At 41.6% G+C, this 26,035-nt stretch overlaps 1 protein-coding gene across 1 annotated transcript in view; it reads right to left on the reverse strand.

Annotated features, from left to right (window-relative positions):
* The window catches only part of tmem67 (transmembrane protein 67), a 196,418-nt gene that overhangs the window by 98,482 nt on the left and 71,901 nt on the right, over positions 1–26,035 (reverse strand). The window contains exons 10-14 of the mRNA XM_072570240.1: positions 25,761–25,847; positions 18,028–18,093; positions 9,054–9,210; positions 6,556–6,679; positions 3,448–3,553 (exon numbers count right to left, since the gene is read on the reverse strand). Of these exons, the coding sequence (XP_072426341.1) occupies positions 3,448–3,553; positions 6,556–6,679; positions 9,054–9,210; positions 18,028–18,093; positions 25,761–25,847 (540 nt within the window). The remainder of the gene's footprint in view (positions 1–3,447; positions 3,554–6,555; positions 6,680–9,053; positions 9,211–18,027; positions 18,094–25,760; positions 25,848–26,035) is intronic.

Raw genomic sequence — 26,035 nt, forward strand, 5'->3', positions numbered from 1 at the left:
AGTAACATCGCAAAGAAACAGTAAAAGAATCTAAGTACTACATGAGTACTGAGACCTTGTACTCCCAGCCCCGCATCATCTAAGAAAAGCATAATTGTATATAAGAGTATACTGCAAAATACTTCCAGTTGAAGTTGAGAGGTATGTTCCTTGCCTTGTACAGTCAATGAGATTTTGCATTAACTTTGTAGTTTGTGGCCACTGGTCCCACTTTTAAGGTCTCCTGTGATTATGACTATTCAAATACTACTTCAATCTGGTCATGATTGCTTATGGATACCATTTGCACCCCACTGCATGTATTTTGACATGCATAATGTCATGATTACAAATAATTCCAATCTGCACTATGTAAGCAAATTTTGGCTTTTATATCAAAGGTAATAGCATATAAACATAGAGAAGTCTTCCTATAACTACATATGGCACTAGCCAGACAACACCCAGAATACTGTGAACAGTTTTGGTTTCATTATCTCAGAAAAGATATAATGGAATTGGAGCCATTCTAGAGAACATTTATTAGATTGATCTCAGGCATGAAAGGATTTTCTTGCGAAAAGGAATTGAATAGAGTGGGGTTGTACACATCACAGTTTTTCAGAATAAGAGGCAATCTATTGAAACATATAAGATTCCTAGAGCACTTGACAGGGTAGCTATGGAAAGTTTGTTTCTATGTGTGGGAGAATAGGACCAGAGGGCATAATCTCAGAGTAAGGATTCGCCCATTTGAGATGGAGATGTCTGAATCGCTGGAATTCTTTACCATAGAATGCTGCAGAGTCTGGGTTGTTAAGAAGATTGAAGGCTGGGATAAATAGATTTCTAATCAGTAAGGGAATCAAGGATTATAGGGAAAAGTAGAAAAGTGGAGTCAAGGATTGCTCAATCACATTGAATGGTGGAGCAGACTTGATAGACTTACATGGCCTATTTCTGCCTCAATATCTTATGATCTTATTTTGCTATTTCTTCAGGGATGGTGATGATGGCATCTGGAGATGATTCTGAGTATGACAGTGTTTGGCTGTTGTTGACTAGTCTATGTCCCAACGTTTGGGACAAGTTCCCAGATGTTCATACCATGAATTTTGCAGGGTCAATTGACTGGAATTGCTGATGTTGTTTTAATTCCATTGTTGTTGCCAGATGGTCTGCCTGATTTTATTCTTTAGAGACATTTAAACAGTTTGACCACTAAGTCATTGCTAGGCCATTCAGAGGGCAGCTAAGAGTCAACCACATTGCTACACTTCTGGTGTGGGGTCAGTCAGGTAAGCACAGCAGACTACCCTCCATAAAGGGCATGAATGAACCAGCTAGATATTTACAAATGGGTTCATGGCTATCTTTAGACTTCTAATTCCAGATTTTTTGAATTCTTATTCCACCATCTGCTGTCATGGGATCTGAAGCCTGAGCCAAGTACTGTGAGCATTATGTGGGTCTCTGGATTACTAGTCCACTGGTAATATCACTATGCTATTGCCTACTGTGGTAGTTCAATGTAAATGATCTTTGCACCACAATGTTTATAATTTTGAAGCAATGTCCCCTTTTTCTTTCCAATTTACTATGCCTTATTATGTATTTTGTTGATACAGTCATGATACTAAAGTATCAGTTCCAAACCTGTTCTTTTTGTATGAAAGCAGGCCCAAGCATCTCTTTATCTTAGATTATGATTAACATAGCATTCTTGGTAAGAATGCTCTGCTCCAAGCTTAAACATTTAATAAAATGTTTGCTCTACTCCATGGTTTCCCAGTGCAGTCCCTCTTATTGCCAGTCCTACCCATGGATCTGTGTATCAATATGCTCAAATTTCTCTCCTGGTTTTGCATTGTAGAAAACTATGAACTTGCATTATTATAGTTTTTTTTACTGATACCTATTTCATTTACTATTACATATATTTACATTTAGCCAAAATTGATGACATTACGAATGCAAGCCCAACTACCCGAAGTATCTAGTTCCTCCTTAGTTCAAACTCCTTATTCCCGATTGATTATTACACCCTCAATTTAATGCATTAACAAATTTGAAAAAGTTTGTTTCTGCCTTCACTTGCATGTTATCTACGCACGTTAAAAATAGTAACTGGGCTTGCATTAATTCAGAAGAAAGTGAGGACCGCAGATACTGGAGATCAGAATCAAAAAGTGTGGCACTGGAAAAACATGTCAGGTCAGGCAGCATCCAAGGAATAGGAGAATCGACGTTTTGGGTATAAATTCAATTCCAGGGTGTGATGATACTATGGCTTTAAGAGGTATATTTTATCCTCCTTTTTTTTTAAGAGAGGGTTTAAGGCAGAGATACCGAGCTGTCTATTGAAATATCTTCAAGTAAACAGCTTGTGAGACCTTGGGATTTTATTTTTAAAGCAGGAATGACAGAAGCAGCCTTAATGAGTGGGACAAGCTCCCAAAAAAACAGGATTTTTTTTAGTTTTTCAGCAGTTGTTGCTGGGTCTTGAAACTGGATGGAGGCTACAGTACATTTCTCCCTGCTACTGTCTCTCTCAGAGTTGTCTCTTGATGTTTTGTTTCCCTCCTGCTGCTGGAGTTGCATGTGAAACAACCTGTTCTTCAAACTTGCCTTTTACTAAGGGTGCATTTATAGGATGTTACTACATTGGAATAAATGCTGTTTGGTAGGAAAATAATCCATCATTCTGGTAAGTTTTCCAATAGAGTTAAGTTATTCTAATTGCTTCTTTCTTTTGTTGTGTTTTAACTATTGTGAATTAATAAAGTTTTGTTTTGCTTCAAGACTGGTAATTTGACTAATTGAATTGCATCTGGAATGAAACTATTGGCACTTGCCTTTAAAATAAGAAAAGGTTAGACTTCATGTTTTATTCTTAATGTATTTTGAGGGTGTCCAGTCTAGTCCTTAAAAATAGACTTTGCTTTCTTCCTGTTTCAGTTAACTTTCTAACCATTTTAATACTTGATCTATGGTGTGCTTTTCAGCCTGTCAACCAGTCTTGTGTTTGATGCTTTATTCAATAATTTTACTGGAATCCAAATAAACAAAATTCTAAATTCCCTGTTCATAAGGTTCATTTACTCCTTAATAAGAACTAGGGATTTATCAAATAATCCTCCTCTTGTGCTGCTCTACATGGCTCATAATTCATGGTCACAACAGTACATTTTATTTCATGGTTTGTTGTATATGAGAATACTTGAAAGAATTTGTTTGGTTATCTCCCTTGATAAGATCACTGTTCTCAATGTCAGATTCAAATTAACATTGGAAAGGTAAAATGGATACCCTGAAGATTGCTTTTTGTGGGCAGCTTTCTCTGAGGTCAGTGGCAAATGATATTGTTTTGCTGCTGGCCACAAAAGTGTGCCACTATGAGAATCAGAGTCAATTTTGTTCATCTACACTTTGCTCTTTGAATATTTTTGAAGTGGAAATTTTGCTTACTGAAACAGACTGTTGATCTGGATCTTGGATCTTAATAGTTTTGTAGGAGACAATCAGAGTAGGAGGATAGATATTTCCTTGTACAGTGTTAGGCACAAGATTGACCCTGTAACAAGATGTCAATAAAGTTAAAATCCATTTGGATGTTTTCACAAATTCAGCTACAAATTATGATCTAATAAGAAATTAAATCTACTATTTTCTTTAAATTTAGTAAGTAAATTAGTTGACTGAAATTCTGATAGGCAGCATGTAGTGCTCCCATTTTACAGAAATGCTTAAATTTATGGCCTATCTTGGAGTTGGACTGGATCAAATGATGGGCAAGGCGTGATTCCTGTATTCCTAACTCCATTGCTATTTTCGCCTATTTTTGTCAGCATGGCATAATGGTGCAGCCAATGAGCTCAATGGCACTTTTACCCTTCATAGATCCATTTGAGGCATTTCAGATATTTCAACAATTTTGATGACACTGAGCATATTCTGTTAGTAGATCATGGCACCTCAGAGGAGTTCTGAACAATAGGGGATCCATAGTCCTGAGTCAGAAACAGACTAAACACTTTTCAACATTGCCTTTGAAATACCTTGCCTCTCATCACTTCTCATAAAATGTTCATAGCATCAAGGACAAAAAAAATCCATAATCACATCTATTGGTCTTGTGTAAATAAATACATAGATATTGAAAAAAACTCTTAAAAAGATCAGGTTATCATAGGGTAATAAAGATATCAATCAAACAAAATTATCACTCAAATGTCTGTTGAACTGAATGTATTTGCCAATCTTGTTGCTCAGCCAAGCAGTCCCTGTAAGGTTGCCAGGAAAAGAAACTATTTAGGTTCTATGGATACACCTTTCCATTCAGTTCACAAAAATTGATCCCTAGATGTCTCCTTGAAAAGAGTTTGCTGACCCACAGTATAGTGAAATAAAACTAATTGTTTTCACTTAACAAATCTGTTCTTAGCCAAACATGGCCACATTGATGCAACCTCCTCAAACCCTTCACCACAGTTCTACTCCTTTGGTTTATTGATTCAACACCCTGTACATTCTATTTCTAATGAAAGGACTTCTTTTCTTTGGGATTCCCTTACTAAACTCCTCTGACTTGCAAACTCTTACTTAACTTTAAAAACCTCCTCAAAATCTAAAATTTATCAATATTCTCAGTTACATTCTCTGACTTAACTATTACTAACCAGTTTCTATCTACTCTGTGAAATGCTTTTAGAATTTAACAATATTAAAGGTGCAAGTTAAATACAAGTTATTGTGCTTTTATACTATGAAATTGCATTTGGCATCAGGATACAAGCTCTATGGGCAAGTTCAGACTGGAACTTCGGAGGCAGCTATTTTACAACAATGTTGTAAGTTTTGATACAAACTTATATTGACTCATCTGCGTCAAACAAAACCAGCCAATTTGACAAAGCTAAGTGATCTCACAACCATGGTTCAAATCAAACGTGCAGTTGTGGATGGTAGTAGACAATTAAAACAACTAACCAGAAGAAGACACTTTAAAATAAAATTCAATAACAACAATAATTTGATCCATTCCATTGTAATGTCAAGAATTTACTGACACTGGATATTGCAAATATGTCCCTGATAACATTTTGGCCGTACAACTTCAGTGTTGTGATCTAGAATTAGCTGTATCCCTAGTCAAGCTCTTCCAGTACCTTGACAACATTCCACTTGGGTTAGTGAATTGCAAGAAACACTCACATCATGGAAGTTATAATGAGTTTGGCATTGAGTTCTCAAGCTTAAGCATAAAAATATGGAGTCCATTGATTGATTCAGAATTTTGAGCACGTAAAATGACTTATAGGATATTGAGTGCTGGCAAGGAAGGAGATAATGAATATTGCATTAGTGCCAGGCAATGACCGTCTTCAACAGGAAAGAATTTAAGTATTTTCCTTTGCCATTACATGGCATTACCATCATTGAATCTTGCATTATCAACATCCTCAGTGTTAGCAACGCTAAGAAACTGAATTAGACCAGCCTTATAACCAGTATGACTATGAGATGTCAGAGTTTGGTAATTTTCAGTCAGGTAGTGTGCCTACAAAGAGGAGGTTTCACCTCCTTACAACTACAACCTTCTTCACTTTCATCCAATTACCCTGTTGAGGAGAAAGAAACTGCTGCTCCTAGTGTTGTTCCTGCTGGTGCAGTTGGAAGTAATGTGGCTTCTGATCTTGTCCCTCTACCTGAAGTAAAAGATACAGATGCACAAGCTGCATCTGTGCTGTTGATAAGGCTGGCTGCAAAGCAGAGCAGTTGGGGAAGAGTGAAGAGCTAGACAGGTGAACTGCCTTCTGAGTTGTTGCAGATCACCTCTCAAAGAGGAAAAACAATTTCAAGTGAGAAGAGATACTTTTAAAACACCTCTCATACGGCTGTGGCTCTTTCGTGCTTTTGATCAAAGCCTTTCCACCTTATCAGTTTCTTGCTGTGTGTTACCTCAGTGGCCTTGGCATGCAACAGATAAAGCACCAATAAAATGCACTGTTGAGGAATTGAGAATTAAAAGTTAAAAACACCAATAGTATTAAAGGTGATTTTGGCTCTCAACTATTTTCTACGAGGTTCGTTTCTCAGATTATCAACGGATCTATGCTGTTTTCTTTTATTTCAGACTGAGAGAATAGTGGTTAGTTTCCATCAGGTGCAGGTAGGGGGGAATCACAGACTGGATTCTTGTGGTCACCAAGGTTTCATCTGAGATGCCTTTGTGGATAGGAAGGGGACCCATTGCCTGATGTGCAAATCCCGACCACAAGCAGATCACACAGGTATATGTGACTTTTTTGGGAAGTTAGAATGTTGTTCTAATAATAAAAGGAATGAAATAAAAACAATAATTTTAGTTTTTTTTGTATAGAGAGATAAAGATAGGCTTCATTCTCAACTGGGTCTAGCAAAGTGATATTGCCTAAATATAGTGAAGATGGAAAAACACTACTCCATAAGGTTTTCACCCTCTTTGGCTAACCAGGGCATCTCAAAAGTATGTTAGGCAACTTACATGAAAACTGAACATTTCCAGTCTGCATTCATACCAAAGCTTTTTCTCACCTGATTTTTATACTGTTAGCAACTCTAATCACCTTTGGTTGGTTCTTTAGGTTAGTTTCACGACCAGATAAAGTATCCACCAAGAAAATACGTCTAGTAAAACGCCAGTTATTCTCTGTATTAACTGTGAAATGAAAAACAGTTTGAAAAATAATTCAAAAACAAGCACAAAGTTTTTTAATTCCAGGCATATACTGGAAATAATAATGAAACTGACCTCCACAATCTATCACTTTCTTGCTATTAGAATTAAAGGCTGGAAAACTGAGTTTCCACAATTTCCCAATGATGTACATTCATGCTTTGATGGCCTGCAGCTTAGGAACGTAAAACAAACGGCTGCAAAGATAGTGGATGCATTGGTTGTAATCTTCAAACAATTGCCAGGATCTGGAAAGGTATCAGGGAATTGGAAAACCCCAAATGTAACATGTCATTCAAGAAAGTAAGAAGATGAAGGGCAAGAAGCTACATGTCTGTTAACTCAAAATCTTTCATTGGGAAATTGCTGAAATCCATCATTAAGGAAATAGTTGCAGGACAATTTGGAAATCATAAAACAATGAAGCAGAGTCAAGTTTAATAAAGAGGAAATAGTGTTTGAATTATTAGAATTCTTTGAAGTTGTAACAAGCAAAGTGGTAAAGGTGAATCAGTACATGTTTAGTTTCTATACTATAGCTTCTGTATTTTCATCCTTATAGCTGCAACTAAAATAATTATCAAATTTAAAGTGCCAATATCTATACAAGCATGATATTCCATGTACAATGAAGTGCCACCTATGTGCCCTCAGAGATCAGTTTTTCTTTACCCTTCAACTATATCTAGGTATAGTCACAGCCTCCATGGTTGGGTGCTCTGTCCTATATTGGAGTTTTCTGTCCTTAATGGTTTGAGCGGATGGTCCCCAGGGGCACTTGTGAATGGAGGGCTCAGATCATGCAGGCATATGTGATTTTTCTGGGAAGCTGGAATGTTGTTCTCATAATAAAATGAATGAAATAAAAACTGTCAAAAGCACAAAAGAGCCACAACTATATGACAGGTGTTTTAAAAGTACCTCTTCTCTCTTGAAATTGTTTTTCCTCTTTGAGAGGTGATCTACAACAAATAGACTTCATTCTCTACCAGATGCCCTCCTAGTCTTGACATTCCCTTTAATTAAGATGGAACAGTCTGGAATGCTCTGAGAGGAGTCTTTTGGGAGGCCTATATGATGTTCCTTCTCTTGCGGGAACCAGCTCGCATCACCACATTGCTTCTGGAGCGCATCTGGAGTGAGGTTGAGATTCCTCGATCCCCTTGCCATTGATGCTGAGCACCAATAGCTAAAGTGATGGAGTGCAGGTTTGTGTACATTTCCAGCCACTGCTGAATGTTTTTGTGAACCTTGCTTTTCATGGAAGTGGCCAACCTTTCTATCGAGACATTTGTATTCAGCCAAATTAAGCATTATCTCGTAATTCACAAATAAAATCTGAGTAACTTACTTTAATAACTTATTTTAATATCCTCAAAATATGCACAATCTGAACTAACTTGCATGAGCAGTTTAAAAAAGACAGATCAGTCATCATTTAATCAAATGACAGAACAGAAAGAGCCAAATAGCCTACTTCTCTTCCCAACTAAACAAAGCAGTTTATACCATAAAATGATTTAAGAATATAACAAATGGACAAGTAACCTCTATTATTTAAAAGTCAGCAAAGAAATCAAACTTTTCAGTTACTTTAGTTGCATAATTGAAAGGAACATGTATTTGATGGTACTGCTCCTCCAAAATCTCTCTCAATTGTTTACCTTTTTTAACTTTGTCCTATGTTAAATAGAGTTACCATAATGCTGGCAGATCACCTTGAATTGGGCGGCTGGCTTTACAGCTGATGTCCTTCCTACTGCTAACCATCCCCATTAATCGAGGATAGGAACCACAGCATCAAAAAGTGTGGCATTGGAAAAGCACAGCAGGTCAGGCAGCATTCAAGCAGCAGGAGAGTTGACGTTTCAGGCACAATCCCTTCATCAGAAGTATGTGTGTGGAGAAGGCAGCTGGGAAGGCAATAGGTAAATGCAGGTGAGGGGTGATAGTGATAGGTCAGGGGGAGGGCGGAGTGGATAGGTGGGAAGGAAGATGTATAGGTATGACCGTTCAAAAAGGCGGTGCCGAGTTGGAGGGTTAGATCTGGGATGAGGTGGTGGAAGTATAGTATGTTAAAAGTATTTGCTGGCTGACAATCAATCTGTTCAGCTAGGTTACAAATGCCCTTGCACGGCACAGAGTGAGACTTGAACCCAGAATGCCTGGCTGAGAGGCAAGGATGTTGTGCCACAAGACCTCCTATATAAAAAGGGCTCACAAATAGGAACAAATATTTTTAATGTCTAATTCGATAAAGTTACAGTATTATCTTGCGCTTGGTTAAGTCAGAAATATTTGTGAATTAAACTTCGGTAATTCAATAATAAATGCTATATAATGGTCTCATGTTTACCTTGGTTAATGAATTGTCCATTATATTGAAAGTTTAAGTTACGAACTGCAATAGGATGAAGTTTATCCTCGCCATCTTCCCCTTCGTAAAGCATGTATAAGTCATAAAATTGAATGTCATCGTAATCAGATAAAAGCTTGGAAATAGGAATTATACACTGTTCAAGAAAGAAAATAAACAAGTTTAAAAAATGACACAATGTGTAAAAATTCTCTTAGAAGGGAAAATAATCTTCAGATGACATTATAGGACTTGTGTTATTTAATAATATCCATTCCAAGAATTTAATCCAAGCTATGGAACTAAACATATTTCCTGACTCTCAAACTCACCTTCTTTCCTTACATGTAATTTGCCAACAAGTGTTTTAGCGAATACCTGTAGGTATTTAATAGATTTTTGAAATAGAGCAATTAAGGTGCCTAAAAATGGAAGTAACATTCCTAACCATGATCCTGTACAATATTGTCAGGCCAATATTGCTCTCCAATTTCCCAATATATACATTTATGAGCTTATGACTGATTTCTCCAAAGAACTTGTAACTAAGTTTCTACTTCTGCTTATAATATAAGTTCTTACCCATGTGATTAATTGCATTGTTTTGAAAATATTGAACTCTATTGACTTCTTGTATTGAGAGAATCAATGTTAAGGTCTTCATCTTCACTTTCAAATTCATCAGCAGTCTCTGATCAATTTCTATGAATTCCTCCAGTTATACATCTACGCACGCACTTTCCACTGATATCTTACATCTTGTCCTTGTACTTTTTTTAAGCAAAGGTAGTAAGGTATTAAGGGATACAGACCAAAGGCAGATATCTGGAAGTAGTCCACAGATCAGCAAGGATGTCATTGAATGGTGGAACAGGCAAAGAGGGTTGAATGGCTTATTTCTGTTCCTAAGTTTCTAAGTTTTCTCCCCCTCTAACAACAGTGGTTCATTCCATATTCAACTTGTAGAACTCTCATTTGTTGCATTTTTGCCTTTTCACTCCTCTGTACATTGTCAATCATTTATTTAGAATCTTCCTTTTCAACTTTTACACCTCTTCCCACCCTACCTCTTGCAAAAATGCCACCCCGTATTCCCAATTCCTCCGCCTCCGCTGTGTCTGCTCCCAGGAGGACCAGTTCCACCACAGAACACACCAGATAGCCTCCTTCTTTAGAGACCGCAATTTCCCTTCCCACGTGGTTAAAGATGCCCTCCAACACAGCTCGTCCACATCCCGCGGCTCCGCCCTCAGACCCCACCCCTCCAACCGTAACAAGGACAGAATGCCCCTGGTGCTCACCTTCCACCCTACCAACCTTCGCATTAACCAAATCATCCACTGACATTTCCGCCGCCTCCAAAAAGACCCCACCACCAGGGATATATTTCCCTCCCCACCCCTTTCCGCCTTCCGCAAAGACCGTTCCCTCCGTGACTACCTGATCAGGTCCACGCCCCCCTACAACCCACCCACCCATCCTGGCACTTTCCCCTGCCACCGCAGGAACTGTAAAACCTGTGCCCACACCTCCTCCCTCACCTCTATCCAAGGCCCTAAAGGAGCCTTCCACATCCATCAAAGTTTTACTTGCACATCCACCAATATCATTTATTGTATCTGTTGCTCCCGATGTGGTCTCCTCTACATTGGGGAGACTGGGCGCCTCCTAGCAGAGCTTAGGGAACATCTCCAGGACACCCGCACCAATCAACCACACCGCCCTGTGGCCCAACATTTCAACTCCCCCTCCCACTCTGCCGAGGACATGGAGGTCCTGGGCCTCCTTCACCATCGCTCCCTCACCACCAGACGCCTGGAGGAAGAATGCCTCATCTTCCGCCTTGGAACACTTCAACTCCAGGGCATCAATGTGGACTTCAACAGTTTCCTCATTTCCTCTTCCCCCACCTCACCCTAGTTCCAAACTTCCAGCTCAGCACTGTCCCCATGACTTGTCCTACCTGCCTATCTCCTTTTCCACCTGTCCACTCCACCTTCTCCTCCCTGACCTATCACCTTCATCCCCTCCCCCACTCACCCATTGTACTCTGCTACTTTCTCCCCACCCCCACCCTTCTCTAGCTTATCTCTCCACGCATCAGGCTCTCTGCCTTATTCCTGATGAAGGGCTTTTGCCCGAAACGTCGATTTTGAAGCTCCTTGGATGCTGCCTGAACTGCTGTGCTCTTCCAGCATCACTAATCCAGAATCTGGTTTCCAGCATCTGCAGTCATTGTTTTTACCTCTCTGACCCAAAATCTGGTTTACTGGCCTCCTGAATTCATTCTAGGTAATTTTTAAACAACTTTATGTAAGATATCCCATTGCTTACTAGTCCCCCATTTTCCTCATACTTTACAGAATTTTAGAAAATGTGTTAATTTCTGGATCATGATTAAGAACGTTACTTCAATTTTTAGGCACATTAATTGTCCTATTTCAAAAATCTATTAAATACATACAGATATTAGGCAAAAGAAAAATATTTCAGGCTGTGCAAGGGTCAGAAAGGCAGGATATAAATGTAAGTTATGTTTTTCTCTGCGCTTAAAAGTTAACTGGAGTTAAACATTTTAAGAGTAACTATGCCAAAGCATTTACACAAGTTAGGCAATCTAGGGTTTGGAGTCTTAGGTCTATAAAACTAACTGACGAAAACTGGGAAATAAATTGTGTGGTCTCTGACTGTAAATTGTGAAATCAGTTGCAAGGAAATTCTGCCAAAATGCCATGTTACAACTATAATTTTTTTCTTGAGAAAGTGAAACAGATACTTCAGGAAATTACAGGACAGTTTTTAAAAAATGAAATTCTTAGAATGCTATGAGAATCCATGATATTTTCCTAAATAGCATTTAGTGAAATATGCTTTAACTTGGATCAGTCAACAAAGATTTCTAAGAGGTATATGGGTAAGTAACTGATTTATTCTCTTGTTGGGACACATTTGAAAGTTGCTTGGTATTGAAGATGTAAATAGCTGTACAACTATTCTATAATGTAACAATTTTGGAACTTTATCATATTATGCTACAATGCAATAGCTTATTTAGCAGCTTTTTTATTGATTTAAACTTGTAAAGACATTTAGTAAGTACTGAAGAAGCATGTTACCATTCTAAATAAGTTACATTTCCAGACCGGAGTTAAATTACATTTTAATTAATCTATACTTAACTATTTTACAAAAAAGATAAATTGAAGCATAAAATGTACAAAATACTAAACTTAGAGTCATAGAGATGTACAGCATGGAAACAGATACTGTTTAGAAACGTAAGATCATAAAAAATGGTAACAGGAGTAGTTTGTAATAGCCTATTGAGCATGATCTGCATGTTAAGAAATGGAAGATGTAACAGTAGGTTATTTTAAATTTCTGTCTGAAGCTAAACTGAGAGAGTTAGCAGATAAATCGATGATGGAAATAAAAGTAGGATTTCATAAGGAAGAAATACTCCAAGGGATAGCCAACATTTAGAATTGGTAGAAGAGAAATCTGAAATTGAAATGTCACAACTGCAATGAGCTAAGACACAGTTAGAAATTTTTAAAAAAACTTGGAGAGGAGAGGAAGAAAGAGTAAAGAGATACAGAATCAAGGAAGCTTCAAATGGAAAATGTTATGATCCCAACTGATGTTACTACTGGACAAGTAACTGCACAAATGCCAGGCAATGATCATCTCCAGTAAGAGACAATAGAACCAGCATCCATTGACATTCAACGGTTTACCATCATTGAATCCCCCACTATTAACATCCTTAACATTACTCTTGACCAGAAACCTAACTGGCTAAACACAGTGGCAACAAGAGCAGGTCAGGATCTAGGAATACTGTGGCAAGTAACTCATTTGCAGATTCCCCAAAATCTATCCATCATCGATAAGGCCCAAGTCAGGAGTGTGATAGAATAGGAGAAAGTGAGGACTGCAGATGCTGGAGATCAGAGCTGAAAATATGTTGCTGGAAAAACGCAGCAGGTCAGGCAGCATCCAAGGAACAGGAGAATCGACGTTTTGGGCATAAGCCCTTCTTCAGGAATGAGGAAAGTGTGTCCAGCAGGCTAAGATAAAAGGTAGGGAGGAGGGACTTGGGGAAGGGGCATTGGAAATGTAATAGGTGGAAGGAGGTCAAGGTGAGGGTGATAGGCCGGAGTGGGGTGGGGGCGGAGAGGTCAGGAAGAAGATTGCAGGTTAGGAAGGCGGTGCTGAGTTCGAGGGATTTGACTGAGACAAGGTGGGAGGAGGAGAAATGAGGAAACTGGAGAAATCTGAGTTCATCCCTTGTGGTTGGAGGGTTCCTAGGCGGAAGATGAGGCGCTCTTTCTCCAACCGTCGTGTTGCTATGGTCTGGCGATGGAGGAGTCCAAGGACTGCATGTCCTTGATGGAGTGGGAGGGGGAGTTGAAGTGTTGAGCTACGGGGTGGTTGGGTTGGTTGGTCCGGGGGTCCCAGAGGTGTTCTCTGAAACGTTCCGCAAGTAGGCGGCCTGTCTCCCCAATATAGAGGAGGCCACATCGGGTGCAGCGGATGCAATAGATGATGTGTGTGGAGGTGCAGGTGAATTTGTGGCAGATATGGAAGGATCCCTTGGGGCCTTGGAGGGAAGTAGTAAGAGGGGAGGTGTGGGCGCAAGTTTTGCATTTCTTGCGATTGCAGGGTAAGGTGCCCAAAGTGGTGGTTGGGTTGGTGGGGGGTGTGGACCTGACGAGGGATTCGCGGAGGGAGTTGTCTTTTCGGAACGCTGATAGGGGAGGGAAGAGAAATACATTCCTGGTGGTGGGATCCGTTTGGAGGTGGCAGAAATGACGGCAGATGATACACTGTACATGGAGGTTGGTGGGGTGGTAGGTGAGGACCAGTGGGGTTCTGTCCTGGTGGCGGTTGGAGGGGCGGGGCTCAAGGGCGGAGGACTGGGAAGTGGAAGAGATGTGGTGGAGGGCATCGTCGACCACGTCTGGGGGGAAATTGCGGTCCATGAAGAAGGAGGCCACCTGGGTTGTACGGTTTTGGAACTGGTCCTCCTGGGAGCAGATGTGGTGGAGACGAAGGAATTGGGAATATGGGATGGTGTTTTTACAGGGGGCAGAGTGGGAGGAGGTGTAGTCTAGGTAGCTGTGGGAGTTGGTCGGTTTATAGTAAATTCCGTGTTGATTCTGTTGCCAGAGATAGAAACTGAGGGAGGGAGGAGTCTGAGACGGTTCAGGTGAATTTGAGGTCGGGGTGGAAGGTGTTGGTAAAGTGGATGAACTGTTCAACCTCCTCGTGGGAGCACGAGGCTGCGCCGATACGGTCATCGATGTAGCAGAGGAAAAGGTGGGGGATGGTGCCTGTGTACCTGCGGAAGATGGACTGTTCCACAAATCTTACGAAGAGGCAGGCATAGGTGGGGCCCATGCGGGTGCCCATGGCTACTCCTTTGGTTTGGAGGAAGTGGGAGGATTGGAAAGAGAAGTTGCTCAGGGTGAGGACCAGTTCAATCAGTCGAAAGACGGTGTCAGTGGAAGGGTACTGGTTGGTACAGCGGGAAATGAAGAAGTGGAGGGCTTTGAGTCCTTCGTGATGGGGGATGGAGGTGTACAGGGACTGGATGTCCATGGTGAAGATAAGGCGTTGGGGACCAGGGAAACGAAAATCATGGAGGAGGTGGAGGGCGTGGGTGGTGTCCCGAACGTAGGTGGGGAGATCTTGGACTAAGGGGGACAGGACCGTGTCGAGGTATGCAGAGATGAGTTCGGTGGGGCAAGAGTAGGCTGAGACAATGGGTCGGCCGGGGCAGTCAGGTTTGTGGATTTTGGGCAGGAGGTAGAAACGGGCGGTTGTGGATTTTGGGAAGGAGGTAGAAACGGGCTGTGGATTTTACCGCTGCGACATTAACCGCCTCAATTTCTCCACCCCTCTCACCCTCTCCAACCTCTCACCCTCGGAACGTGCAGCCCTCCACTCCCTCCATTCCAACCCCAACCTCACCAACAAACCAGCAGACAAGGGAGGCGCGGTTGTAGTTTGGCGCACCGACCTTTACACCGCTGAGGCTAAACGCCAGCTCGCAGACACCTCCCCCTACTGCCCCCTTGACCATGACCCCACCTCCCACCACCAAACCATCATCTTCCAGACCATCCATAACCTCATCACCTCAGGGGATCTCCCATTCACCGTCTCCAACCTCATAGTCCCACAACCCCGCACCGCCCATTTCTACCTCCTGCCCAAAATCCACAAACCTGACTGCCCCGGCCGACCCATTGGCTCAGCCTGCTCCTGCCCCACCAAACTCATCTCTGCATACCTCGACACGGTCCTGTCCCCCTTAGTCCAAGAACTCCCCACCTACGTTTGGGACACCACCCACGCCCTCCACCTCCTCCATGATTTTCGCTTCCCCGGTCTTCACCATGGACATCCAGGCCCTGTACACCTCCATCCCCCATCACAAAGGACTCAAAGCCCTCCACCTCTTCCTTTCCCGACGTACCAACCAGTACCCTTCCACTGACACCCTCCTTCGACTGACTGAACTGGTCCTCACCCTGAACAACTTCTCTTTCCAATCCTCCCACTTCCTCCAGACCAAAGGAGTAGCCATGGGCACCCACATGGGCCCCACCTATGCCTGCCTCTTCGTAGGAGATGTGGAACAGTCCATCTTCCGCAGGTACACTGGCACCACCCCCCACCTTTTCCTCCGCTACATCGATGACTGTATCGGCACTGCCTCGTGCTCCCACGAGGAGGTTGAACAGTTCATCCACTTTACCAACACCTTCCACCCCGACCTCAAATTCACCTGGACCGTCTCAGACTCCTCCCTCCCCTTCCTAGACCTTTCCATTTCTATCTCTGGCGACCGAATCAACATGGACATTTCCTATAAACCGACCGACTCCCACAGCTACCTAGACTACACCTCCTCCCACCCTAGCCCCTGTAAAAACGCCATCCCATATTCCCAATTCCTTTGTCTCCGCCGCATCTGCTCCCAGGAGGACCAGTTCCAAAACCGTACAACCCAGGTGGCCTCCTTCTTCAAGGACCGCAATTTCCCCCCAGACGTGGTCGACGATGCCCTCCACCGCATCTCTTCCACTTCCCGCTCCTCCGCCCTTGAGCCCCGCCCCTCCAACTGCCACCAGGACAGAACCCCACTGGTCCTCACCTACCACCCCACCAACCTCCATGTACAGCGTATCATCCGCTGTCATTTCCGCCATCTCCAAACGGACCCCACCACCAGGGATATATTTCTCTTCCCTCCCCTATCAGCGTTCCGAAAAGACCACTCCCTCCACGACTCCCTCTTCATGTCCACACCCCCCACCGACCCAACCTCCACTCCCGGCATCTTTCCCTGCAACCACAAGAAATGCAAAACTTGTGCCCACACCTCCCCCCTTACCTCCCTCCAAGGCACCAACGGATCCTTCCATATCCGCCACAAATTCACCTGCACCTCCACACACATCATCTATTGCATCCACTGCACCTGATGTGACCTCCTCTATATTGGGGAGACAGGCCGCCTACTTGCGGAACATTTCAGAGGACACCTCTGGGACCCCCGGACCAACCAACCCAACCACCCCGTAGCTCAACACTTCAACTCCCCCTCCCACTCTACCAAGGACATGCAGGTCCTTGGACTCCTCCATCGCCAGACCATAGCAACACGACGGTTGGAGGAAGAGCGCCTCATCTTCCGCCTAGGAACCCTCCAACCACAAGGGATGAACTCAGATTTCTCCAGTTTCCTCATTTCCCCTCCCCCCACCTTGTCTCAGTCAAATCCCTCGAACTCAGCACCGCCTTCCTAACCTGCAATGTTCTTCCTGACCTCTCTGCCCCCACCCCACTCCGGCCTATCACCCTCACCTTGACCTCCTTCCACCTATTGCATTTCCAACGCCCCTCCCCCAAGTCCCTCCTCCCTACCTTTTATCTTAGCCTGCTTGGCACACTTTCTTCATTCCTGAAGAAGGGCTTATGCCCGAAACGTCGATTCTCCTGTTCCTTGGTGCTGGCTGACCTGCTGCGCTTTTCCAGCAACACATTTTCAGTGTGATAGAATACTCTCCTTTTCCCTGGGTGGATTCAGCGACAACAACAGTCAAGACGCTTGACACCATCCAGACATAGCAGTCCGCTGGATTGCCACCAAATCTTCAAGCATCCACTCCCTCCATCACTGATGCTCAGTCGCAGCAGTGTGTACTACCTCCAAGAAGCACTGCAGAAATTCACCAAAGATCCTTCAACAGGACTTTCCAAACCCATGGCCACTTCCACCTAGAAGGATAAGGGCAGCAAATACATGGGAACACCACCACTAGCAAGTTCCCCTTGAACCATCCTGACTTGGAAATGCATCTTCATTTCTTCATTGTCATTGGATCAAACTACTGGAATTCCCTGGAAATAGGGGTCATTGTTTAAAATAAGAGGTTGTGACGTTTTGGAATTCTCTTCCTCAAAAGCAGGCATTATTTATGAATATTTTTAAGATGGAAGTAAATAGACTTTTGACAAGGAATGGAATGAAAGATTATTGGGTTTAGGCAGGAATGTAGAGTTGAGGTCTTGTGTAACGTTTTACAATATTGCATCCTGTCAAATAACTTAGAAGATTCAAAAATTTATAACCATCAGGTCCCCTTTATGTATGATGTGAGTTATATCGTAAAAAAAATTAGTAAGTTTCTCAAGTACAATTTTCCACTTAAATAACCATGCTGACTCTGCTTACTGAAGTTTGAAGTGCTATTACTGCTTTATTGAGAATGGGTTTCTTCATTTTCCTCATGTGTCGTATCAGACTAACTTGCCTGCAGTTCCCTCTTTTCCCTGTCTTTGATTTCTTTAAAGGTGGTGTTACAAGTCTAAAACAAATAAACTTCAATATCTTTATAGATTAAATATAGCATAAAAAGTAGGATATCATTTAGTAATGAATAGCATTAGTTCCACTCACTTGCTGCTGATACGTAATTCCAAAGACATATGCAGCATTCAGTTTAGCCATGGTATCTGGGCACAACTGTAAGGATGAACAATAAATAAAACATTTACTCTCATATCAAAATAAACTGTGGCTATACTTAGACTGTAAGTATAGATAGACTTAAAACCTAGTAACTTAAAAACAAAAGACATCTGATTATATATATATATTAATATTGTATCTCCTACTTTTAGATAGTTTGGAAACTGGAAATATTAGTGATGCGTTTTTCTTAATCTAAAGGAGATTCACAATATTTTACATGGATTAATGTGATGAAATAGGCCTCAAGGCAAATTAATAAGGACAACCCAAACTTATCTAGCATCTCCAAAATAATAAAATGTTCCTGTCTGTCTGAACAGCTTTATAGAACACAATACCACATCTAGCCACATCAGGTGTTAGGTTGAATTTAGTCAGTAACCAATTACTGTAGTCTCAGTTAAGCATTAACTAGTTGTTAGCATGACTTATACAGTCATAGAGTCCTACAGCATGGAGACATGCTCAAACTGGTCCATGCTGTCCAAAATGTCCATCCAGACTAACCTTATTTCCCTGCACAGTGTCCACATCTTTCTAAATCTTTCCTATCCAAATGTCTTTTAAATGTTGTATAGCTCATTCTATATGCATATCATCCTCTGTGTAAAAATGTTGCATCTCATGTCCCCTTTTATTCTTTCCCCTCTTACCTTAAACTAACACCCTCTAGTCCTCAATTCCTGGGAAAAAGACTGAGTGCATTCACCTTATCCATGCCTCTCATGACATGCCTCTCACCGGCACAGTGGCTCAGTGGTTAGCACTGCTGCCTCACAGTGCCAGGGCTCTGGTTTTGATTCCAGCCTCAGGCAACTGTCTGTGTGAAGTTTGCACGTTCTCCCCTTGTCTGCGTGGGCTTCCTCCGGGTGCTCCGGTTTCCCACCACAATCCAAAGATGTGCATGTTAGATGAATTGGCCATGCTAAATTGCCCACAGTGTTCAGGGAGGTGTAGGTTAGAGACAAATGTAGAGTAATAGGGTAGGGTGGGATACTTTTCAGAGGGTCAATGTGGACTTGTTGGGGCAAAGGGCCTGTTTCCATACTGAAGGGATTCTATGATTCTATAATCTAAACCTAAAATAAGATCCCCATTCTGCCCCACTTGGGAAAAAGGCTTGTACCACAAAGCTGCTATCACTGGGAGAAGTGTCCATTGCAGAAAGTATATGTTGAGAAGTCCAGACAAATCTGGGTCCAAAGTTCTAGTAGGCACTGAAGACTGAGAGATGGGGAGAAGGTGGGTATCAGAAGCAAGGGTTGGGGAGAACAAAGAACACAGTACATTACAGCACAGTACAGGCTCTTGATGTTGTGCAGAAATGTGAAACCAATCTGAAACCCATCTTACATATACTATTCCATTATCATCCATATATTTATCCAATTACCATTTAAATGTCCTTAAAGTTGGCGAGTCTACTACTGTTGCAGGCAGGGCATTCCATGCCCTTACTGCTCTGAGTAAAGAACCTACCTCTGACATCTGTCCTATATCTATCACTCCTCAATTTAAAGCTAAATCCCCTCTTGCTCGCCATTATGAGAAGAATAACTGGAGATATGTCTGTTTATCCCAGGGTAACTTTAAAAGAGATCATTCTTGCCCAACATCTGTCTGAAATGAGTAAGGCTGCAAGGCTCACTGACTGGCATGGACCATCCTCTTTAGTGACTTCCATAAATTGGTCATGTAGAAGTCTCAGCAGCCAAGGGGAGGATGAGACACCTGACAAAGCCTTTGTCTTCATTTGATTGATGTGGAGCTATGTACAGGCAGGTAAATGCTCAATTCAGCAAGACGCTTGCTGAATTTTGCATGCTACCCCATCCTCAAATTTGGCAGGGGAACACATAATCCAGCCGATTTGGTAATGTGACCAAATGTTTGTTCAAAGAGATAGGTTTCAATGAGTGTCTCAGAGGTAGAACAGGAAGGATATTCCAGAATTTATGACAACAGAAGGCCTAGGCAATTCAAATCGAGGATAGTCAGTAGGTGAAGATAGTTTGGAAGCCTTTGGAGATTAGGGAGAAGATAGAGCAAAGGAAAGACATGAAGGAATTAGAAAACATGGATGGTTATTCTAAAATTAAGAAATTGCTTGAATTGGAGCCAAAGTAGATCGGTAAATAAAGCTGGATCGAGGTAAATAGGACTTGACTCAAATTAAGTCATGGCCAACAGCAATTTGAAGGACAGAACATGGGAGACCAGACAGGATTGCACTGAGTAGTCAACAGTATGGATAACAATTGGTTAAATGAAGGCCATAAAGTCAGAGAGGCACATAGCATGGAAACAGACCCTTCGGCCCACCTCATCCATGTGACCAGGTTTCTTAAACTGAACTATTTCCATTTGGCTGCTATTGGCCCTTGTCCCAAGAAACCTTCCTATCCATATATCTATCCAAATGTTTTAAATGCTAAAATTGTATTTACTTCTACAAATTCCTCTGGCAGCTCATTCCATATACACACCACCCTCTGTATGAAAACATTGCACCTTTTAAATCTTACCACTCTCACATTAAACCTATGTCCTCTAGTTTCGAACAGTCCTACCCTGAGGAAAAAACATTGGCTATTCACCTTATCTATGCTCCTCATAATTTTATGAACATCTATGAGGTCATCCCTTAGTCTCCTACACTTTATGGGAAAATGTTTAATCACCAGTGGAATGAAGAATCAATTGGAATACCGAAGGTTTGTGGGAAGTGAAAATGTAAATAAGAGGAAGTATGAGAATAGACTAGCAATTAAATCAAAATCTGCAAGTTTTCAGCACAAAACCAGTAGGACAGTCATTAAAAGATGAGTATTGCCAATCAGAGAACAAAAAGGGGATTTACACATGGAGGCAAGGACATGGCTGAGGTGCTAAGTGAATACTTTGCATCTCTCTTGACAAAAGAGGGTGCTGTCCAAGCCATGGTGTCACAGGAGGAAACTCCGTAACGAGAACTAGAACTTCTTATGCATTTTATGCCGCCTTTTGTACGATTGTGTGGTTTGTGCTGTCCATGTAGCACCTTGGTCCTGGAGGAATGCGGTCTCGTTTTTTACTGTATCAGTTGTATATGGTAGAAATGACAAATAAAATCTACTCTCTCTCGCTCTCTAGAAGGGTTCAAAATTATTAAGGAAGAAATCCTGGATAAATTGTTGGCACTTAAAGTTGATAACGTGCTGGGATCAGAATGATGCACCTAAGGATTTTAAAGAAGTGAGGATAGAAATTGTGGATGCACTGGTCACTGTCATTCAGTCTTCTCTGGACATGGGGGAAGTGCCAGACGCCCAGAGGATTGTAACATTACAACCTTGTTCAAGAAAGATTGTAAGGATAATTCCAATAATTACAGAATGATTAGTTTAACTTCAGCAGTGGGGAACTTCCAGAAACAATTAGTCGGGATAGAATTAGTAAGAGCATAAGACCATAAGAAGTAGGAACAGGAGTAGCCTGCTCAGCCATTCAGTAGGATCACAGCTGCTCCAATATTTCTCACATCCACTTTCCTGCCTTTTCTCTTTCACCCTTCATTCCCATACTGATCAAGAATCTATCTCTCAGTCGTAAATATTCACAAAAACTCTCGCCCCAGCTCTCTGTGGCAAGGAGCTCCAAAGACTCACAAGCCTGAGAAGAAATTCCTCCTCATCTTGGTCTTAAATTGTCACCCTTTTATCCCCAGATGCCCTCTGGTCCTAAACTCTCCCATGATGTGAAACATCCTGTCTGAATTTACCCTGGAAAGGTCCTTAAGAATCCTATACACTTCAATAAGATCATCTCTCATTCTTTTAAATTCCAATCTGTTTAGCTTTTGTTCTGATTTGGAGGTGCCGGTGTTGGACAAAGTTAAAAATCACATAACACCAAGTTATAGTCCAACAGGTTGATTTGGAAGCACTAGCTTTCGAGGCGCTGTCTCTTCATCAGGACAACCATCTGATGAAGAAGCAGCGCCTTGAAAGTTAGTGCTTCCAAATAAACCTGTTAGACTATAGCCTGGTGTTGTGTGATTTTTAACTTTAGCTTTTGTTCAATAGACAATCCTTCCATATCAAGTGAACCTTCTCTGAACTGCCTCCAATGAATCAATATCTTTCCTTAAATAAGGAGATCAAAACTGCTCAAAGTAATCCAGATATGGTCTCAGCCAGCATCTTGTACAGTTGCAGTAAAACATCCTTCCTCTTATACACCAACTGCTTTGAAATAAGGATTGACATTCCAGTAGTCTTCCTGATTACCTGCTGCATTTTTGTGTTTTGTGCACAAGTACACCAAGTCCTGGTGTATTGCAGATTTGTACAGTTACTATGCTGTTTTTTTAAATAGCTTCCAAAATGAACAACATCACATTTTTCCAGATTATACTGGGTCAGTTGCAATCCCTGATCTGATCCCTGTGGATCCCCATTGGTAATCCCTGGAAAAAATTGGATTGATTGAGAAGAGTCAGCACAGATTACTAAAAGGGAGAATCATATTTAACTAACATGCTGAGATTTTTTGAAGATACAACAGCAAGTATTTGATGAGTACAATATTGTTGATGTGGTATATTTCGATTTAGAAGGAATTTGATACAGTACCACACAACAAACTTGTGAAGAAAGCCAGAGTATGAAAGGGATAAAAGCAACATGGATACAAATTTGGCAAACTGAGGAAACAGAGAGTAACAGTCAATGGATTTTTTTCAGGCTGGAGGAAGATTTGTGGTGGAATTCCCCATGGAGTTAGTATGTTAGTATTAGGACTTTTGCTTTTCCTGATATATATGTAAATGATCTGGAGTTTGGTATGCCAGGGATAATTTCAAAGTTTGTGCAGATGTAACAAAACTTAGAAAACTTGTAAACTGTAAGGAGGACAGTGTAAAACTCCCGAAATATATTAACAGGTTGGTGCAGTGGACAGATAGGTGTCAGAAAATTTTCAATGCAGAGAAGTGTGAAATAGTGTGCTTTGGTTGTGAAAAACGATACAAAATAGGGTGCATGATTCTAAAGGGGCTGCTGGAGCAGAGAGGCCTGGATGTGTATCTGTACAGGTCATTTGAAGATAACAAAACAAGTTGAGAGAGCAGTTAATAAAGCATACAGTGCACTTGGCTTTTTTATATTCACTTGTGGGATGTGGGCATTATTGGTTGGATCAGTATTTATTATCTGTCTCTAGTTGCCCTTGAGAAGGTGGTGCAATTATTGAATTGCTACGTCCCATGTGGTGTACACTGTACAATAGTCTTACAATGCCATCAGAGTTCAAGATTTTGAAATATTTCTAAGGATGGTGAATGGCTTGGAGGGGAACTTGTATGTGGTGATGCTCCCAAGGATCTTTTGCCCTTGTCATTTATCTGGAAGTGGTTGTGGGTTTGGAAGATGCTGTCTAAGGATCTTTGGAGAATTTCTTCAGTGTATCTTATGGATGGTACATACAGCAGCTACTGAGCATCAGTGCTGGGTGGAGCGTATGTTTGTGCATGTGGTACCAATCAAGCAGGCTGCTTTGTCCTGCATGTGTCAAGCTTCTTGAGTGTTGTTAGAGCTGCACTCAATTAGGCAAATGGAGAGTATTCCATCACATTCCTGACTTGTGCCTTATGATCGCGGACAGGAGAGTCAGAACATGGGTTACACACTGCAGTATTCCTAGCCTCTGACCTGCTCTTGTAGAAACCATTTATGTGATAAGTCCAGTTGAGTTTCTGGTCAATGGTAATCCTCAGAATGTTGATACTGAGGGATTACATGATGTTAATGCCATGAATGGTGGTGGATGGATTCTCAAGAATTGAAGATGGGCAATGCCTGGCCTTTACTCACTTTTATTGGCGATGGTGGTGTCTGGGACATTGACTGTAAGGTATGTCAGATGAATAGTCTCTGAGCGCTTTCAATTTTGGCACTTGGGTAAGGAGCTGTTTCAGTGCTGCCACTTTCTCAGTTGCCTAGGTTGATGCCAGTTTCATTTCTCTGTTAAGACTTTGCACTGATTATTACATGGCTTGCTCGACAACTTCTTGGCACAGTTGGGAGTCAAACTCATTGCTATGGATTGAGAGTCACATGTAGGCCAGAGCATGTAAGATGGCAGTTTCTGTTCCTAAAGGACATTACTAACCTAAGACTACTTGGTCCAAGACCATGCCAACCTCCCCCCACTCTCTTTTCCCCCCACCCCATATTAAAAGGACAGTGTTCAAAGTTTGGGAGAAGATTTGTAGCTCGGGTGCTCGTTGTTGTGGTTCTGTTCACCAAGCTGGGAATTTGTCTTGCAAACGTTTCATCCCCTGTCTAGGTGACATCCTCAGTGCTTGGGAGCCTCCTGTGAAGCGCTTCTGTGTTGTTTCTTCCGGCATTTATAGTGGTTTGTCTCGGCCGCTTCCGGTTGTCAGTTCCAGCTGTCCGCTGTAGTGGCCGGTATATTGGGTCCAGGTCGATGTGTTTGTTGATGGAATCTGTGGATGAGTGTGGATGAGTCATCCACAGACTCTATCAACAAACACATCGACCTGGACCCAATATACCGGCCACTACAGCGGACAGCTGGAACTGACAACCGGAAGCGGCAGAGGCAGGCCACTATAAATGCCGGAGGAAACATCACAGAAGCGCTTCACAGGAGGCTCCCAAGCACTGAGGATGTCACCTAGACAGGGGACGAAACGTTTGCAGGACAGTGTATAAAAGGAGGTGATGTTGACTTGCACAGGGCACTTGTTCGACATCTGCTGGAGTATTGTGTAGAGTTTTGGGTACTAATATCATAGTAAAGATGTGAATTGTGTTGGACAGAGTGCAGAAATGATTTACAAAAGTGGTTCTGGGAATGAGAAACTTCAGTTATGAGGACAGACTGAGGAAGTTGGAACTGTTTTCCTTGGACAGAAGAAGGCCGAGAGGAGATTTGATAGAAGTTTTTAAAACCATGAGTGTGATGAATAAGTAGAAAGGAAGAATCTATTCCCTGTCATGAAAAAGAAACGAATGAGAGGGCATAGATTTATCATGATGCTCAAAAGAAGCAAGGCTGATGTATGATAAAAAGAACTTTTTCACACAGCAAATAGTTACGGTATGGAATGCAATGTCTGGAAATGTGGTGGAGTTAGGTTCAATTCAGGTACTGAACAGAGCATTGGATTATTCTTTATATAGAAATGGTGTGCAGGGATATTGGGAAAAGGAAGGAGATTGACATAAGGCAATAGAACTGGTGTAGGCACTAGGGGCCAACTTGCCTCCTTCTGTAACAATTTTGCGATTCTCAATAAGAGTAAAGTTGGGCAATGTTCCAGTGGCAAAAGGGAAGAATCGGTGGTGGTGCAAATATGAGATCAGAACCTCTGCTCAGAGGTGAAATGTGAAAATAAGGATGAGAACAGATTGGCTTAATCACACTGTTGCCAGTGAGAGATAGAGTGGTCAATTTGGAAGTGGCATGAATAGAAAACAATGGTTCTAGACTTCCTAATATTTAATAATTTGACAATTAACTATGATAAAATTTAACAAGAAATCAATGAGTTAGTAACTAAGTGAGTTTTTAAGACTTAACGTTTGAAATTTAATAAAAAGTAAAGGTCATCCAAATAACACCTTATATAATAAATATTTTACAAAGAATACCTGTAGAGTGCCTCCAGTAACTTTTTCCCAATCAAGAAAATAGCCACGTGCATCAAATTTGGCAATAATAAACTGTAATTTCATACGCTGTCAGCAGAAAAAAGTTAATAATAATGAATAACTGTAATCATGGTTCACAGCATTTTCTTATATTTAAGTTTAAAGGTACCACACAATATAGACAACCATTTGGAAAAGTATCAGATGGTCAAATTAAACTACCAACATTTTGTGAAGGACATGACTAATCTAGTTGGTAGATTATAGTGTCTATG

Source organism: Chiloscyllium punctatum, chromosome 5 (assembly GCF_047496795.1).
Source record: "Chiloscyllium punctatum isolate Juve2018m chromosome 5, sChiPun1.3, whole genome shotgun sequence".
NCBI lineage: Eukaryota > Metazoa > Chordata > Chondrichthyes > Orectolobiformes > Hemiscylliidae > Chiloscyllium > Chiloscyllium punctatum.